Consider the following 20,125-nt stretch of genomic DNA (forward strand, 5'->3'; position numbering starts at 1 on the left):
TTATTATGGGCAACTCGCATTGTGGACGATGTTTCGGGGAAACTGAAGTGTTCATATTAACTAGACACCACTATATCAGGAGTGTAGAAGATGAAAATGAAAGGAAGGTTTGTAAATTATACAGTCGCTGATAGCCTACGCAAAGATACAGCCTTGCAACTTTCCATTATTTATTTATCCGCGGGCCAGTTGACAGGCAGTGAAAACGCACTATTGCTAAAGGCCTGTCCCAGTTGCCAAAAAACACCCCTGGAGCGCCGTTCTTTACGTTCTGAGCAACCTGATGATGATGATGCCGCTTTCCCTTTGTGTTGGGCGAGCTAAAAAAATGTGCCCTAGCCAAAACTAAAAAAGGAATGCTAATATTATTATCTTTCACTGTCGAGAACCTTTCGCTACAGGTGTTGCAGTCACGTCTTCGTTGTTTGCACACACGGCTCACAGATGGCGTTGTCCTTCATGTCATTTACTGAAGCGGCTGTGCTGGTCATGCAGCGGTTGCCGCAGACTCCGTCTGTTGTATTTTTTGGGTGTAGTGTCCTTATCGTAAAACCCAGGCTGTCTGGTAGCGCTATTTCGGGTCAAAGCCGAAGGGAGTTCATCGGGCGTGGCAGCCGGCGCTCACGAAAGAGCACTAGGTATTCCGGTGTCTCTGTTCCCTCTCCACACGCCCGACATACCGTGGACTCCGCCTTGGGGTTGAAGAATTCGCGGTACGACAGATACCTTCTTCTACAATTCTTGTATAGGCTCCCTACGGGAGCCAGAGTTGCGCGTTCATCCCCGTAGCGCCGCATTTCCTGTACAGCCCCGGATTGTGCTCGCCGAATTCGGCGAATAGCGGCGGCGCCGCGATGCCGCCCTTTCTTTTCCTTTCCTGGAAAACAGGAAAGGAGAAGGAGGCAAAAGCAGGAACACATAGGCCGGGGCACGTGCAACGTCGGCGAAACAGCCGTATTGGTGGCTTTCCTTCACGGCATTTGGATTTTGCTCCTTACGTGACCGTTTTGGGCGAATAGCGGCGCGGCGGTACGTACAAAAAGACGCGCTACTCTGCCTCCCGTAGGATGCCAATACAGGACCTGGGGGCTTCGTCTGCGTACTACTAATGAAGGACAGCCCTTCGTGCCTTCGCCCGTCAGAACATATTGGGATGGTGTCATTGTTTTGATGCGAAAAAAAAGAGAATCCCTAAACAAACAAAATACACCCAAAGAGGTCGACAACGTCGTTCGTGAAATATGGTGCCCTTCGAAAATAATAACAATTGGAAACGAAGCCAGGGAGAAGGTATCATGATGCACAGCGGCTTACTGAAAACAAAGGATCATTCAGCATTTTTTTTTTTTTTTTGTAACCAAACCAGGCTTTGTTTGCAGGTCTGCCTCTATCACCAGAGCGGTTATGCACTGTATGAGCAAGCTACACAAGACTTGTCCTTTAGAATATTTGTACTGTTTGCCAGGAACTGCCAACTTAAAAGTTATCGATTCGGCAGGGTTGAGTTTTGGAGTTATACCTTACAAGTCAACTCTGCCAAACCGATTACTAGTCGGCTTCTCTCTCTCTAGCTTTATGAAGCTAAAGTTTTAAAGCTAAAGCTAAAGCTAAATCACAAATGTAGTTTCCTAAAGAGCATCACTGCCTTAAAACTGTATATGATATGATATATATATATATATATATATATATATTTATTTATTTATTTATTTATTTATTTTACAATCAGGGCGTCAGCATTACAGAGGGGGAAGTGGTTGCATGAGATATCGAAAAAAGAACAAAAAAAAAAAAACACAGACACAGATACACAGGAAATACAATCAATGTAGGTTAGAAAAAAATACTTTCCAAGGCTTTTTTAAAAAGGACGTGATCTATGATCGAGACTACGGGTGCAGCCAGGTGGTTCCGGTCAAAGGATGTAGACGGGATGAAGGAATGGTGAAAGACGTTGGTGCGAGCACATGGGATGCCAACTTTGTGTTGATGGTCAAGTCTAGGTGAAACGTAAAGAGGAGGTATAATTAGCTTGCCACGCAGCGTCTCATTAGTGAAATAAATTTTATGAAACAAACATAGACGGGCTACTTTTCTACGAGTTGATAATTCAGGGAGAGAAAGATTAGACTTCATAGTGCTTACGCTGGCTGTCCGATGGTAATTCGAAAATATAAATCTAACAGAACGATTTTGGACGGCTTCAATCAGATCAATTAGTATAGACTGACCAGGGTCCCAAACAGAAGATGCATATTCCAGATTTGATCGTACAAGGGTTTTATAAAGAATTCTATATGGGTGATTTCATCTCAACTAAGGCAAGGATTTAGTGTCGAATTTTTAATTTTGACGAAACAAATATATGTATTGGGGCAATTTCTATAATAAAAGAAGACGCAAACTGCAATTTTGTCGGATTTCTTGTTCTCAAGTTATAGACCGTTGAAGCGGCCACGGTGGAAACTGACGTTTTTCCAGCTTACCGGAGGTGCCATATTTCACTCCATTCCTTTTCTCTACTTTTTACGCTACATCAATAAAACTTTTTGGGAACACTCTAGACATAGGCTTTTTCATGCCAATTAAGCGTGTAGGTCACAACATTCTTAATCATTTTTTTTTATTTGTCAAACCACCTCTCTGCGACGATATTTGACGAAGTTCAGCAAGCTGTGCTGTGTGACCTAATCAACATATATTTATGGTCTTTATATCAACATAACGCTCCAATTAAGCGCTTTCTTTTGAGTATAAATTCAAGGTTTTGCAATGAGTATCTATTCCGGTACATGTTCCTGAAAAAACGAAAAATTTGAAAAACTGCCAAGTTTGGAGTCGATTTTTCGAAAAACCCCGCTTTTTATTTCTTTTATTTTTTATTTATAGTTAGTTAATATAGTAGTCTATCAGAAACTACCATCAGAAATTGTATTTTATCGTTTGTATGGTCGCTATTAAGACTCGAATCTCGTTCTATGAGCGTTTTGAACGGGACTTCGCACAGGCGCTCTGCTGAGCAGAATTTCGGCCTATGTAAGGTTTTGTATTTATCGTTAGCAGTTACCTCAATATCCAACCACAAACATTAATACATTTTGGAGTAGTGTACTTAAATTTACTTCGAAGTCCGTATACACAAGTGCAGGCACAGCGCCAGCGCTTACTTCCTCCCAATACTGCGGAATGCAGATCGTCAGAGAATTCATTGGGACCTTTTGCTTTCGGCTTTGAGTTTGAAATACCGAACTTGACATGTAAATGTCATATTTTCTTATGTTAAACAGATATGCAGTGCATATACATATGTACGATTTAGTATCTGACGCTTAGGAAGTACGGTTTATTTTGTGCGCGTACGAACTCTTTCTTAAAATAACAAGCATTTCGTAGCGTGTAAGGCTTCCAACGTTTTGTCATATCTTTAGGTTTCATTTCTATTTTCAGTGATTCATGCCGGGTTACTTAGACTTTTTCCTCTTGACTTAAGTTTGTCCGGGAGACTCTACATGATACGTATCTTCTCCGTCAATATATAGGGCGAAGCTCACACACCTTGCAAATCACGCCAGTGCCAAGTGAATAAATATTCTTAGGATAAATATTGTTGCTTCACTGGCACTTACGCTCAGATATTGAGGTAAGTACTAACATTAAATAGAAAACCTTACATAGGTCAAAATTCTGCTCAGCTGTGCGTCTATGCGAAGTCCCGTTCAAAACTCTTACAGCCCGAGATTTGAGTCCTAATAGCCGCCATAAAAACAATATATTACAATTTCTGCTGGTAGGTCTTGGCAGACCACTATATTACCTAACTAAATAAAAAATGAAAAAATAAAGGTGTTTTTTTTTAGAAGGTCGACTTCAAACTTGCAAGTTTTTCTAACGAAATACTTGCAAGTTAGTAGTCGATTTTCTAAAAAAACTTTTACCTTTTATTTGTTTCATTTTTTTATTTCCAATAATATAGTAATCTGTCAGGACCTACCAACAGAAATTGTAATATATTATTTGTATGGTGTCTATTAGGACTCGAATCTGGTGCTGTAAGGGTTTTGAACGGGACTTCGTATAGACCCTCAGCTGAGCAGAATTTTGACCAATGTAAGGTTTTCTATTTAATGTTAGTACTTACTTCAATATCTGAGCGTAAAAGACCGTGAAGCAAAAATATTTATCCTAACAATATTTATTTACTTGACACTGGCGTGATTTGCAAGGTGTGTGAGCTTCGCCCTATGTATTGACAGAGAAGATACGTAACCTATAGACTCCCGGACAAACTTAAGTCAAGAGGAGAAAGTATAAGTAACCCGGCATAAATCACTGAATATAGAAATGGAACCTAAACCCATGACCAACACGTTTGAAGCCTTAGACGCTACGAAATGCTTGTTATTTTACAAAAGAGTCCGTACGCACACAAAATAAACCGTACTTCCGAAGCGTCGAGTACTAAATCGTACATATGTATATACACTGCATATCTGTTTGACATCAGAAAATATGACAATTACATGTCAAGTTCGGTATTTCAAACTCAAAGCCGAAAGCAAAAGGCTCCAAGGAATTCTCTGACGATCTGCATTCCCCAGTATTGGGAGGAAGTAAGCGCTGGTGCCCGCACTTGTGGATACGGAATTCGAAGTAAATTGTTTTAAGTACACTACTCCAAAATGTATTAATGTTTATGGTTGGATATTGAGGTAACTGCTAACGATAAATACAAAACCTTAGATAGGCCAAAATTCTGCTCAGCAGAGCGCCTGTGCGAAGTCCCGTTCAAAACGCTCATAGCACGAGATTCCAGTCTTAATAGCGACCATACAAACAATATGATACAATTTCTGTTGGTAGTTTCTGATAGATTACTATATTAACTAACTCTGAATAAAAAATAAAAGAAATAAAAAAGTGGGGTTTTTCAGAAAATCGACTCCAAACTTGCCAGTTTTTCGAGATTTTCGTTTTTTCATGAACATGTAGCGCAGTATATACTTTTTGCGAGCTATCCAATTTATGCTAAAAAAAGAGCTTAATTGAAGCTTTACGGTGATATAAAGATCATAAAATTATCTTGGTTAGGTCACACAGCACAGCTTGCTGAACTTCGTCAAATATCGTCGCAGAGAGGCGGTTTGACAAATAAAAAAAAATCATTAAGAATGTTTTGACCTAGACGCTTATTTGGCATGAAAAGCCTGTGTTTATAGTGTTCCCAAAAAGTTATATTGATGTAGCGTAAAAAGTAGGGAAAAGGGATGGAGTGAAATATGGCATCTCCGATAAGCTGGAAAAATGTCAGTTTCCACCTTGCCCGCTTCAACGGTCCATAACTTGAAAGAAAAAATCCGACAAGATTGCCGTTTGCGTCTTCTTTTATTATAAGAATTGCCCCAAAACATATATTTTTTTCGTCAAAATTAAAAATTCAACCCTAAATCCGTGAATGAGTTGTGAAGAAATCACCCATATATATATATCAGTGATGGGTAGTATTCCAAATACGTATTTCAAATGCTTTGTGTATCTTGCATTTGTATTTAATTACAAATTGGTTAATGGATTCGGCGTGCGTATTTAAATACTAAAACCTGGGTATTCTAATACAACTGGAATTAAATACATTTTTTGAGCGAAAATACATCCCTCAAATTTATTGTCACTGTCCAGAGCAGGAAGAAAACTACGTTATGCACTGAATGCAGTGTCTCTCAATCAAGCATAAGCGTTTAGTAACTTTGTGATATCGGTGCTAGTCCAGGGCGGGAATAGTAACGAAATCGACGTTCACAGGTAGACTGGCTAAATAAGTGCCTGTTACAACTTGTGATGCTTTCCAGCCTAAATTGTATTCATATTTTTGCCTGGAACATTCTAAATGCACGGGTCGTCCAGATTTTCGTAACTGGTGCGAGTTGCAACAAAAAAAAAATTCTTTAGCTAGTGCTGCGCGTCTTGGTCGTCTCGGTCCTTTGTTGGTCTATACCAAAATGTAATCGACAAAAAAAGCTGCTTGAAGCTCTGTACTTTTTGCACCTATTACGTCCAGTCTGATTACATTTTTTTTATTACTATTACGCTAGTAGAGCCTCGCACACTAACTCCCGAGGAGTGCGATGCAAAATTAAAATGAGAACCCCAGAAACCCGTCGCAGGTGCCCTGAAGTCGCTGACTCAAATTTTGAGGAATGTAATTGGAAAAGTATTTGGAGGAGACCAAATACATTTGGTTGTATTTGTAGCTTGTACTTAAATGCTTTTTTGGAAATGTAATCAGATTTGTAATAAATACATTTTTGACAAAGTATTTTGTATTTGTATTTCGATACATAGTTGCATGTATTTTGCATATCCCTGATATATATATATATATATATATATATATATATATATATATATATATATATATATAGCAGGCAAATATGACGCGTTTTGACACAATACGTGGGCCTACATGCTGCCTGCTTTAGGCATTTCACGAGCACGTCATTTAACAAATCCCGCTTTTTTAACTTCTTCGGCAGACTTGGAATGGTACATGATGGAGACAAACCTGTATATAGCACTGATGCATACCGGAATCGTGTATGCAACGCACATGATGGCTACACAATGGCACCAGTTGCACACGGCGCTCGCAATGGAGAATGGTCTACGTGCTCCGTGGAACACTTGCGTGGGTTCCTGAGGTACGATTTTTATATTATTGGATTTTATTCCTCCGCCCTACCTCTCAGCCTCATCGTACACACGCCCACTGTACTAAGCAACTTAACTTGAAAAATATTGATCGTTCGAGGATTAATAATACATGCTGTTTTTGAAAGATTAATAGATTTTTTTTTAAAATAAGCCGCGCAATCTACACTTATACGATTCGTGCATGTACGTTATGCGGCCAGGGAAACATTGTATACGTGGTTAATCGCAGCGATCAGTCGGACAATAAGGCACCATTTGTTAGTTAACTTCTAAACAGTGAAAATAAACGCATGGTTTCATTTAAAATCATGCTGAGAGTCATCAAAAACCACTAGATTAATATTTCTTAGAAATGCGTTGAGCACGTGACAAGCGCACTAGTGCGCTAAAGTTACCACTCGTGAAGCAGGAGCAAGGCTACTGGTGCGATGACGGGCCCGCGCGACTTTTCCGTCTCTGAGCGTAGCTCCAGCTAATTGTACCTGCTGCACGAGTGGTACCTCTAGTGCATTATTACGTCATTTTACTTCAAACTATTATTGATTTTTGTTATCGCTCAGCAAGCTTCAAATTGCAACCGTTTGTCTTTTTAGAGCGCAGCTCTTAAGCGCCCGTTTCCGGCTTGAGCGGCGTCGCCGTTTGCGTAACAGCGCGGTGCATTATGGGAAATGTCCCATAATGCTCCGCGCGAGCCCTCCTCGGGGTCACGTGACCTGGGGCGTCAAATGACCCCCCCCCCCTCCCCGAGGTCACGTGGCCCTCTCCCCCCGAGGTCACGTAACACCCCCGAATGAGATTCAAGAATGAAGAGAGGAGGAGGATAAGGAGGGTGAGGAGGAGGGAGGAGGGTACACCCTCCCTTCAGTACCCTTCGATCCTCCTCCTCAAGACCTGCGCTCTAATTCCGCGTTGCAGGGAGTTGTTAACGGCTTTCACTTTTTCACTCACGAAAAATGTAATTACTTAATTAGCCCACTGATCATTATGATTAGCCCCGTATACTCTGCCCCCCTATACTCTGCCCTCCTGGACGTATAACCCACCTGCACAAACCGGATGAGTGTAGCTTCTCGTTTTCCGTCTTTGGTTTGGAGACGCCTTTAGTCTCGGGCCGGTCATGGGGTTTGTTGAGCTACCGAACCAGGGCTGCGCTAGCAGACTACAAATAATATCATTCAGTCGTCTTGTGTTTTTTCCATAACCATGCAAAAAATCAGTCGCAACAGTTTGCTTGCTGCCGCAAACTTAACTCACTGCGAAAACTGCGTCGCAAAAGTGTGAACCTGTCAGCGTGTTTTTATTCTTGTACATTTTGTTTTTGCGATGTTTCTGGAAACACCACGGTAAATTCCTTCAATGCAATACCCCCCGTGAGATGCTGGAGTAACACCGCCAACATGCTGCCTCACACAAAATTAAAAAAAAAAAAATCCTTCAAACCAGTATTCATTATACTGTGAAATGCGGCACTGATACCAAATCGTGTGTCCGCGATCGCTAGCATAGGAAGCCATGTCACGGCGGGGAAAAGGCGCGCTAGTCCACGCCACTTAAAAAAACCAAAGCCTGCAAACATTCTCCCCTTCCTCGATGAACTCCGCGATAGGACCCAAGTCCGATGCTGAGCAACCTTCGATGCGTTGATTGTGCGCAAGACCCAGCCCGACGCAGACGTAACGCCGGTCACTAATAAAATCAAATGTGCTCACGTGACACCGAGATTAACCGGCACGCTAACCTCTCCTTCCAGGCGTTGACTGCACGACGCAGTTTTAGAGCGAAGGAGGCAACGACGAGAAACTTGTTAACATTTTAAAAATTGGATCTCGTTGGTTTAACAAATACTGTGAGGATGTTATGAACTTCGTCGTCGAAAGCGAAGATTTAGCTCGTAAAACTGTCACACCGGTCGTGCGAACAAACGCGCACGCCCTCTCGCGCTTGTGGCGGAGCATAGGAGAACAGGGTTAAATTTCTGGCTCTGTGCTTGTGTCCTTCGCCTGATCGTTTTCCGAATGAAATGGTGTTACGCCACGCAGGTAGCTTTGTCGCGTCGCAACGACGCCATCTCCGTCGATCAGTAGCGAGCTCCGCTGCATCCCCTCACACTTGAAGCAGACGTACTAGTTTCTCGTCAGCTCAGGGACATGGAGCACGCACAGCACGCCAGTGGTCGGAGCATGTCTTGCATTTTTGTTGGTCATTGAATATAGACCTTTTGAAAAAAAAAAAAAGAGCGACTGTGGCCAATTCCATTTTCAGTGTTCATTTGCTCGTGTCCCAAAGCGACGAACCTGCGCCTGCTGGGCTGGGACGATCTCACGCTGAGCTGAGGAATTGTAAATACTAAAACGGTGTATAAGTAATGTTAATTTTTTTTTCAGGACTGTAAGACAGGCTTGCTTTGATATGTCGTCAGCGATATACTACACGATCAACATGACACGACTTCCGGGGGCACACATTACAAAGCAACAATTGTGTGAGAGAACGTACTCAAACTTCGATGGCATGATCGTTCATCCCGTAAGTTCCGCCTCTTTAAGCGAGTCTTCATAAAGCTAAGCTACGCAGAAAACATTACATTAGGGTTCGGCAACCGCGACAAATATATGAAATGTCCCTGAATTTCAAAACATGGTTGACGGGTATTTGTTTTTAAAGCGCCGCTCATAGCCGCACATTTCCGGATTGAGCCGCGTCGCCGTCGCCCTCGGCGTCGGCTTCAGCATCAGCGTCACCACGCGTTGCACTATGAAATGTTTCACCGCTAAGTTTAGTGGAAAAATTGACGTCACGAGACTTCAACGTCAATTCAGTTTCCCCGCTAAATTTAGCCGGAAACTTTTTGCTAAATTTACCCGCTAGATTTAGTGGGAAAATTTCGCGGTTAAATTTTGAGGGTAAATTTTTGATAAATTTAGCGGGAAATTTAGCGAAACTTTTACGCCAAGTGGTAGGAGGGGAGGAGGGGCACACCCTCCCCTCCGTACACCCTTCCCTCCTCCTCAAGAGCTGCGCTCTAATTCGGCGTTACAGAGAATCGTAAACGTCGTTCATTTTTTGAAGGGTTGATTCTAGATTATTCTAAGCAAGACGAAAGTTATGTCATATCTGAAACACAAGCATTTTATATTGAATACTATTTGGCCGGAGGGGGCTAATGAACTGCCCATGAATCTTTCAACGCTTTTATGCTACTGGTGATAAGATATTTCGATGGCGCAACCTCGCGGGCGCTTTCCTGCGGCATAGCGTGTGATTCCTGCGGACGACGGGGTAAGCGCATGCAGAGTGGTTTTGTTAGGTTTGATCTATACCGATTTATAAGTGTTAATTTATAAAAACAAAAGTGCATGGCATTTTTTTAAATGTTTTTTCTTGTATTAGACAATTTTAAATACATTTTTTTTGTTGTTCAAGAACAAGGCTGGATTTTCAGATGACCGCCTGCGCTACTCAGGTCGCAGAGTCTTTGATTCTTATTCTTTAGTATCGGTCGAGTATCTCGTTGGTTTTTTTTTTGTTTATTGTTTTTTTTAGTCACCAGCGTGTGAGACTTGCTGTGCAGGTCCGGGCTGTTATTTCGCGTGGCGCCGCCCACTTGGTTTGGTTAATCGAGCTCGTCCATACCGACGCTTCCGTCTATGTGTGATTCGACAGTACATATATTTTATTACTATAGTAGGTTACACGTTACGAACGTAGCGGCAAATGCCCCTCAAAGGGAATCATAGATCCATCCGCCACCTCCGCATCCAATAGCGTCCCATCGTTCCCGTGACGTCGCGGCCAACGCGTGAGGCGGGTCTTGCCTTTTGTACTTATTTGCTTTATCTTTCGACTTTGACTTAACATTGTGGAAGCCACGAGAGGGAGATTAGAGTTTTCCCCCTCCGATGGAAACAAATAAGACTTTCGGGGATTAGCTTCCTCCTTCGTTTGATACAAAGGATGCTTTCAGTGGCTCGGTTCCCCTCCAATGAATACAAAGGTCGCTTTCTTAAAAAGTGGGCCCGGAGACAAGTTGGAATTCATTGGAGCGCAACAAGGAGCGTTTCCAGTGAGCTCTTCTTTCGACTGCGGAGAGATTTGAAACGGGCCCATCGCGCTTGTGGGAGGAGCTTCTCCTACCTTCTTGACTTGTAACCGACTATAACTAACATTTCTCTTGGAAGGCGATATTGTGTGTGTGTGTGTGGGGGGGGGGGGTTAGTTACATACAATTTTATCAAAATACACAGATGTGAATACACTAAATAGACATGCATACAAACGGCTGCAAAAAGTAAAACAAAGCACATACAACGCAAGTAAATTCGTCAAATAAGGAAGAAAATACCGACTTGTCATGTTTTGCTTTCATGTAAGTCCAGCTTTAGCAAACTCAAAAGTTTCGTCATAGGTCGAAACCACAGTGTCAAGGAGTGTATTTCACTGATTTATGGTAGTTGTTGCATCGCGTTGCATTGTGGTAAAGTACTGGATATTCTATTTTTATTATCGAGCGCTTTAGTACTTGACAAGCGAATAGCTGACCACCACCACCAAATAAACACAACTTGTGAAACAGGTTTTGCCGCGCTACCCAAACTACGAATGAAGCGATCTGACGGACCGAAAATTATACGTCCCCTCCCCGGTATCACCTACCTGCACGTCACAGACGATGATGATGGCACCTGGAGAAGCGCCCCTACAGTTCGCGCACGCCACCGATATCTGGACAGTTACATGCATTCTCTTGGCGGAGTTCATACAAAACATGCTCTGGACCTATTCAACACTTCACATTACGTTCGACCCCAGACAAGGCTACGATCCAATGTACCCAATCCAGCAGCGCCAAAAGTGCACCGTCACGGCGCTCGTCGTCTTCGAGCGTTTATTGTCACTTGCAGAACTAATCACGCGCACTAGAAAGCGCAGGATCACGCAGCATTCACAATGCGTGATTGGTTCAGCCGGTGGTAGCATACCCACAAACACAACAAGAGTCATGAGGCGCACTCCTGGCGCTGACTCATTCGCTCCATCGGATTATAGCGTTGGCATGTGGTCATACTTGATGTTGAACGGAGTATAATACCATAACATTTGTCCATTGGCTCTAAATTTACTTCTATTACTAAATATTGATGTCGAACGATCGGTGATACTTGTTGCTGTACTCAGGCGTGACTTCCCGAAATACATTTTGTCCTTTTCCCCATTCAGAGTAACTCAATATTGTGTAGAAATGGGTACAAGCCCTACGAAATGTAGGGCTTGTACTCGAGCAAGCTTACAGGAAACAACATGAAAGCGAATAACTGAAATGCAGGCTCCCTTGGTGATTTTTTTTTTCGCCGGAAACTCTTTTGGATTTTATTTTTTCGGGAACTAGCATGTGTGCCAGTCCGTTTTTGTTTTCTTCGCGCTCTGGAGTCTGGAGCAAATTGTGGACGCTCTTTATGGAATTGGGGAAGTTTCAATGTGTCCTGATGCATACGTGTGTTTGTTAGAACTGCAGCTTCTGGGATTCAGAAGAAGCTTTCAAATCACTTCTGCAGCACGTTAAGCCTATCTAATTCAGGGTGAAGGGACCTTGTTATGTTTATTCGAAAAATAAGGAAGCACGTGGGCAGATTTATGCTACACGCAAGACGCAACTGACAGAGTCAGACATATAAAGTTCTGAAAGCTGCCATCACTTTGGTCGACTATTTAAGCAGGGACAATCGCAAAATTGCCAATATAATTATCCCGTACACAATGATTGTCCTCCTAGGAAGCCAGCAGGATGCCATCTTGCAATTGTACCAATAATCGTTTCAAAACTCACACAGGTCACAATCTCTTCAGCAGTGTTTCACCAGGCTTAAAACACTATTTTTTTATTTAGGGTAAGTGTACTTTGACGGAAAAGAAGTTTTGCTATATTGGTACCAAACTGTGCAGTGTGGCATGCTGAGGCCAGGACCTTTATTCCTTCATTACTATTAAAATGCCCGACCTTTCTCTATATTGTACGGCAAATAATCTCTTACGTTGATTTATTTTTACAATATTTCACGTTGTGCAGCGAGAGATGCTGAATGAAACCATCACAGTGCGATTCTGTAACGCTCCCGCCACATTGTCAATCACTCTTATCCACAGGAATCCCTGAATGCCTCAGATTGCAGTATATGGTGCTGTCCTCATAATTACAACCACCGATGTCTACGAGCTCATCTTACGGATGGAATGGAATGTCAACGAGGATTTGTAAGGGCCCTTTTTAATTTGTATTCTGGAGACTTCCCGTGAAAGACATTTGATGGAAAGACATTTCAGTTCACTAGAATTCGCTTGTTGAAATATGTATGGGTTAGCATCGGCTGTGGTGAAAGAAAAGCGGCTAGTCACGTAATAACAGAATTATTAACCCTGTCTTTTTATCATAGAATCATTCGGATACTGTTAAAGTTTTTGTTTTTTTTTATAAAATTGTAAACACGTTGTGCAGGTTATTTTGTCTATTAAATTAGCAGAGGTAATTATATAGCTGAAGGGCACATAGGCTGCGTCGGTATCATTAACTAGCCTTGCGAGGCATTTTTCAATAATATCATTAATATATCGTTTCCACACACCCCCCGAGGTTGAGTTATTACTGTAGTTCGTAAGATTACACTTGCTGCACCCGCCTCGGAGTATGACGCAATGCACTGGTTCAACAACACGTTGACGCTTGTTGACTGTTATGGCCGCGCGCCTGACCCAAAAAGGCCCGGTGCACACTCTGCGCCGGCCTTTTATGAGTGGTGGAGGGCAACGCGCCTTGCCGATTGCACGTAGCTACTAGCGGTGGAAAGGACGGGACATGATTTAACATGCGGGCAACCTGGCCAAACGCTGTGTATCACCAGCTTGCCCACGAGGTATAATGATCAAGGTTGTTGAATTTTAAGAATCAATAGACGGGCAGATGCTAGGTGACTTTTATTGGGGCGCTGGTTGATCCTACTGATTGTAATAGTCATGTCTCGTTAATACGGACCCCGCAAATATGAATACCCCACTATATGAGCACCACATTCGGGGACAAACTGGGAAAACACATGCATTTTTGTCTCGTTAATATGGACAACTCACATTATGGATGATTTTTACGGGTACGGAGGTGTCCATATTAACGAAACATGACTGCATACGCACCTGTTATGTAACCAGCGCATGTACACCAACGCTTCGAACGCGTTTAGTCGGTTCGCAATAATTGATTTGTTGGGATTTCGCGCTGCGATTTAATACAGATGCATGCTGCTATGTGGTAGAATCTTGGAGTAAACATATAAAGGACTCCATTTAAAAAAAATGTAGAGCTTCGGGCAGTTTGCGGCGGCATTCGCAGCCGATGTCATGAACATGCTCTCCTAGTTGCATGTGCCTGAAACAGATGTCGGAAACGTCGTTGGTGCGCCAGCGCCGTGCTTAGCAGACGATCTTACGAATGTCTTCACTATACCAGCGCACATTTGTTTTATGTACAATTTTGAGAGTGTGACAATTAATTAATTTAAGAGAAGCCTTAATAAGCATGCAGGCTTTTAAATCCTTCATGGCTTTACATTTTTTATATAAAATTAATCGTTCAAGGCATAAAGTTAATATGATAATCTACAACCCTTTGCAAAGGACACTTTAGCCCTGTTGTGTAAATGGTCCCTCTCAGCCATTCAAAGCCCTACAGCTCATCAAGCCCTTCAGCCCTTCAAACCTCTTCAGCTCTTCAACCGCCCAGACACCCAAATTACTCGGAGCCATAGAAGAAATAATTCAGTTTAAAGAGTTACGGGAAGTCTATTTTTGACATTGGGTTTTATACGCACAATATAACTGAAAAAGACGATAAGAACCAGCGCGTACTCAAACCCGAGCGCCAGCAGCTGTAGACAAAAGCAATCAAACCAAATAGGAACAACTGAATTATTTATCACAAAAATATATTTATAAGTACTCATAATGCACTGGGTAAATTCTTGAGATGTACGGTAGTTCAATAGAGTCAAGCAGGTTTACCACACGCACAGATACTCTCATTCAGTAGGACGTTTAGCGAAAACCACGAACGCCAAATCAACGTCCACCGCCGTTGAGAAATTCTGAGCATGGTGAACGTGTCGTCCCGGCTGCCGTCGCGGTGTCGTCCCCGGCTTCTTTTTCACTCGCTGGACAAGTTTCTGAAGCCGGGACGGACGAAGAGGCGCAAAAAACAGGGCACTGAGATACCTTTTCCTTGATCCGCACACTGAGCTGCTCTATAAGATAGGTCCCACGCATGGTACTGGAAGACAACACTGAGGGTCCGCTCGTTGCTTTCGCCCAGTACAGACTGGCCAAGCGGCTTCCCCGACGCACGCATCCTGGAGGGTTACATGACCACTCCCACAGTCACGTTAAAACGATTTTGATGGGTGCTGTGCTTCCACAGAAAACAATGTAAGACAATCCACAGGCCTCCCAAAAACTATGAAGGGTCATTATACACGTATTAGAAATTCTTAAAGGCTACTTCAGGACCCTAAGACAACTTGAAAGAACATCTCAAACTCAAAAAAAATAAATAAAGGTACGGCAAAACATTTCAGAAATCATGGTGGACCCCATAAACGGTTTTTCGATTGGGGAGGGACCATGCGAACGGCGGGGCGTAGACGCGGACATCGGCGGTCGCGATGAACCCCACTGGCGTCGCTTTAATATGAAGAAAAAAGCAGCAAAACAACACATGTAAGGTCTCTACCCTGTTACTTTTTAGCTTGCTTTGCAGGAAAACAACGAAAGCTCGCATTGCGTAAAATTAAATAAAGTTGACAAGCGCTCGAGCAACTTCAGCCCTCCGCGGTAAAACGAACACTCTTAGCATTTCGTCTGCTTTCTTTCTCCGCTGTTCAGTTGTTATGTTTCTCGTTTTTTCTCTCGGAGCCGGCGATGTCAGCGCCAAGGATTTGCCGCGTTCCACTCTCGTTTTAAGTGCGAAACACATGTACGACGAAACCGTCCGATCCGACGTGCGGACTGCCGGAATGACCTTGGGGGGCGCGGGTTTCCCTAGCACCGGAGAGCGTTGAAAACCCTCGCCTCCGACCGTCGTATTACCTGATCGGACGTGGATCAGACGGTTTTGTCGTACATGTGTTTCGCGCTTTAGCCCCCTGGATTGAGGCACCGCACACGTAATCTTGATGATGACGACGATTTTAAGACTACTCCCTTTGAAACAAGCGGTTGCAAAACAATTTGTTCATATCGAGCCAAGATGAAAATAAAATAGTTCTAGAAACAAAACACATATAATGTAACTCCTCCTGCGTTCTTCGCCACCAATTCTCCAACCTCCTATTAGTTTTTGTCTGCCGCTTCTCAGCACTCTTCCCGCTACTCCGTTCCCACAGCGACGCGCGTTGCGTTCGCACTTTGGACGTTAGCTGCAGCAGCCCTGCCCGCACTAGAAGTCTTATGTAGCGTCATCTGTCGGCAGCACACACGACTAGGCGAGCGCGGTCATGTCATCGTGTCCGAATGCCTTCATCGCAGAATGCCTAAAACAGCTTTTTTATTATTATTACAATTTAACGAGGTAATCTTGTCCCTTAATAAATCTGCCGAGCCGCAACTCTGTAGTAAATACGTTAACGAGGTAATCTCGTTAACGACATCATCTAGTCCGTTAATATAGCCACTGAGCTGCACATCTGTAGTAAATCGCACAGTGATACGTTGAGAAACCGATTTTCGGACCGTGTAACCTGATTTCGAAGCGTTAATGTACATGAACGCTGTCGAAGAAGCGCATAAATACAAAATGTTATAATCTCTTCGCTTATTTCGTATTCAATCAACAGGCAATTTAAGTACTTAATAAATAATCTTAGAAACTTTTACTGCGATATGAGTCAATTTAGATCACCTATTTGGTAATGATGGGGACAAACACCATTTGCTAATTGTTCTATAAACTCTCAAACTTTGCCAACAAACTAGCTATATATAAGAGTTTCATTTTTGTCCAAACAGATTTCTTAAAAAAGAACAGTGAATGTTACTTTGATGCGTATTCGGCCAGTGAGGTATAAGGCCAAGGGAAAATATTATAAGGGCTAATCACTACAACCCAAATAACTGTTTAAAATGTGTTAATGAACTTTTTATATTTAGGCAGACACTAAAGGTCCTCTGACGCCACCCTCTGGTGTCTGCGATTATTCCGAGGTAATCTGTTATGTATTAAGTTGTATGGAGTCGCCGTCCAGCAAATACACAGTAGACCGCGCCACTCTGCGGAGCACGGCGGGTCATGTTTGGGAGCGCTCGCATTCATGGACGTTGCACTGTCAAGCCGTCCATCCTTGTTCTGTAACCGTACCTCTTTTTGCTTAGAGAATGTTATGTGCTTGTGTAGTAATTATGTCGCGACCAGGATCTCACATAATTTATCTTTGATGCCAATTTTAATAGAGAAATCAGCCGCTCATGAATTTAATCTTTGATTTTGTTAGGATGCTTAGATCCCATAGATTAAGTAATGACCATAAATAGATAAATAGACTATCACAGAAAGTAGTTTAGTGCCCTGTTAAGTCCAGGCGGAGCCGAGGCTGCGAGCTGATGGATCCAGTCAGACAACGTCAAGAACTTACCAACACATAGTTCGTTATGTCCATGTGAGTGTTCTATCATCGCTGAACTAATCATAAACAAAGAGCTCATTACCTCGTAGCGTCGGCTGCGGCTGGGTATTTCTCGAAATGATCACGTACGTGCAGATTTTGGCGTGTGGCGCTTTGAAAGCCCTAGACAGCGTTCAAGAGGCCCTGTAACGACCTTTCATTGGTTTTTAACTTGCACCGATACTGAGTGCATTGAACGTAGTAACTTAGTGAACTTTTTCTTTTTTTCGAATTTCACTTTATTTTAAAAGTTACAGGCATATTAAAATTACAAAAACAAGCAAAAAATAACCTCCTTTGTGACATCCTTGGTCCTCTGTCCCCACTTTCCCTCCTCCGTGGACCGCGGTGACCGAGGAATGAGGGGAGGGAGGGGAAGACGGAGAAAGGAGGTGAGGCCGAGGAGAGAGAGCTGCCCGGGAACGAGGCAGCTTTCCCTCCTCGGCTGACCAGGACCAACAACGTCACGATTTCGTCACATGCCGCGCGCGTTATACACAGCAGACCGCCCCCGAAGAAGGAGGAGGTTTCCGCGTCGTCCGGTTAAAATATGACGAACTGATATTTAGTCATTGTCTCTGTGCCCTGACTTGCCCGAACCACAAGAGAAGTGGAAACCAATTAAAAAAAAAGGTAGACGCATAGATAGGATTCCAGGGCCCCTTTATTACTTTGTCACTGCTTGCGGGGAATGACAGGATTTTAGGTTATTTTTTAAGTACCATTGGAGTACAAGCGCAGACTTTCTTTGTAAGATATATGTGACGAGAGGGGTTAGCGCTTGAAAAGGTCAGAGTAATTTGAGAGCTACAATAGCGGAAGTGGACCTGGACATTCCCATCGCCTCACACCTCCTGAAACGGTTCCTGTACACGCGCAGTAAACACATCAGCTGGAGGAAAACATACTTATTTATAAAAATGGGTCTGATGCAATACTTTTTTTTATTTGGACCATGGTATAAGATATAAATACAGGGTGTCCCAGGTAACTTACACCAAATAAAAAAAAAAACAAAAAAAAAAAAAAACAAGCGCTCAGAAAGGGAAATGAACCGTATATTGCGAATACACGAAATAATAAAAGCACAGAAGACGGGGATGGAAAGAGGAGTTCTGTTTCCGCCCCGTCCTCTATGTTTTCATGCTTTCATTTATTCGTATCTAATTCACCAACACAATACTTTTCAATTAATATTGCAACTGTATGTTATCAAGCACCTTACAAAGGTGCGGTTTTTCACTGTGCCCAGTCATTTAAATTGGTAATACTAATTTGCTAAATTTTTTAATTATTTTTTTATGGGTCGAGGTGTGAATGAGTTTTATGGGTCGAGATGTGAATGGGATAATTGCAGAACACATTGATAAACACAAAAATTAAGGTGTTTGCTACATGACATGGTTTGCGCGCTTCTTTTAATCAGTCTAAAATGAAAGCCCACGAAATATTCAAATTCAGTTTGTCGCTTCTTTATTGGTTACATTGAAATGTAGCATCGGCTGCGGTCGGCATTAAAGTGAATCGGAGTATAGCGATGCGGCTCTCTCGCCTTCCGCTTCAGGAAAGACGACGGTGTCCTTTGTACCTTTCCTTAGGCGACTCGGTGGGTGCCGGTAACAAATGGTGATCTCATTCCCACGCTTCAATATGACTTGCGTCACGTCAGTCACCAACCTAAATAGTTTAACCCTCCTGTGTGGAGTTTAACGGAAGCGAGAATCCAGGCGAGAGCGAAGCAGGTCGAAATTAAGTCACTCGAGTTAAGATTTCAAAACTACAACATGTTTTGATGTTCCAGCACTGCGTCCAACACCGATGCGTTAAGAAGACGATGTACCAGTCATCCAGGCCAGCGCCGCCTACACGTTATACAACCCGGTCAACGACAACCACCACGACACGGAGGACACGGAGACCTTGGTGGTCGTATCGGCATAACATGGGACAAGACAAAACAATCCCCGACTCGAAGAGAACCCATCACTCGAGGATGGACTCAGTACAGGGCAAGGTGACGGATTCGCTCGTGGAGACGGCCAGGGCTACGCTCCCACACTAATTTAACTGCGCCGAATCTCAGACAGAGCCACCCCGCTCAAGGACTCACACGGAGATTGTCAAATTCACCTGCCTGAACTATGACCGCGAAAATGCAAGAAATAAAGTGATAGCTGGAGCGCCAGTCTAGTAACTATATAGTCTGTTTTACTTGGTTGATTTTGATCTCCGATAACGATACCCGAGAACGATAGGATGCATGCGCAAGGGCGCTTGGTAATTGGAGTTACCGGAAGGATCTGCTGAAACGCCCTAATACTTCAGCACTATACTCCGTTTCACTTTGCCATGTACCACAACGGTCGCTATGAGGCACCGGCGGCAATCCATAGCGCGGAGTGGGTCATGTGACCTTCCGAATACGTAGATCGACGCTCTGTGAGAGGTCACGTGGTACACGCAGATTGCTGGGTTGGCAGATATTGCTCGTAATGTTCGTTGCGGCAAACAGTAAGGTTATACGGAGTAGAGAAACGTGCTAAAGATAAATTTTAGGCATACTGTTCCTGTTATTATTATATAATCATGTTCAGACATACAATAAACCTCTCTATTTGTATGCTCGGTTTCATTAGAGAATTAACATTTATGAACTGAAATTACCTGTGCGTTTTCACTCCATACTCTGTATAGTTATTGGGGAGGAGGACAAACCGTGA

The 20,125-nt window shown here is 43.0% G+C and overlaps 1 protein-coding gene across 1 annotated transcript in view; it reads left to right on the top strand.

Moving 5' to 3' along the window:
• Positions 1–19,467, top strand: part of LOC115319715 — a 59,060-nt gene extending 39,593 nt beyond the window's left edge. Inside the window, exons 11-14 of the mRNA XM_040220238.1 lie at positions 6,531–6,695; positions 9,093–9,234; positions 12,850–12,957; positions 19,207–19,467. Of these exons, the coding sequence (XP_040076172.1) occupies positions 6,531–6,695; positions 9,093–9,234; positions 12,850–12,957; positions 19,207–19,467 (676 nt within the window). The remainder of the gene's footprint in view (positions 1–6,530; positions 6,696–9,092; positions 9,235–12,849; positions 12,958–19,206) is intronic.
• The last annotated feature ends 658 nt before the right edge of the window (positions 19,468–20,125 follow it).

The sequence above is a fragment of the Ixodes scapularis genome, unplaced genomic scaffold, assembly GCF_016920785.2.
Source record: "Ixodes scapularis isolate PalLabHiFi unplaced genomic scaffold, ASM1692078v2 PGA_scaffold4__175_contigs__length_147842914, whole genome shotgun sequence".
NCBI classification, from domain to species: domain Eukaryota; kingdom Metazoa; phylum Arthropoda; class Arachnida; order Ixodida; family Ixodidae; genus Ixodes; species Ixodes scapularis.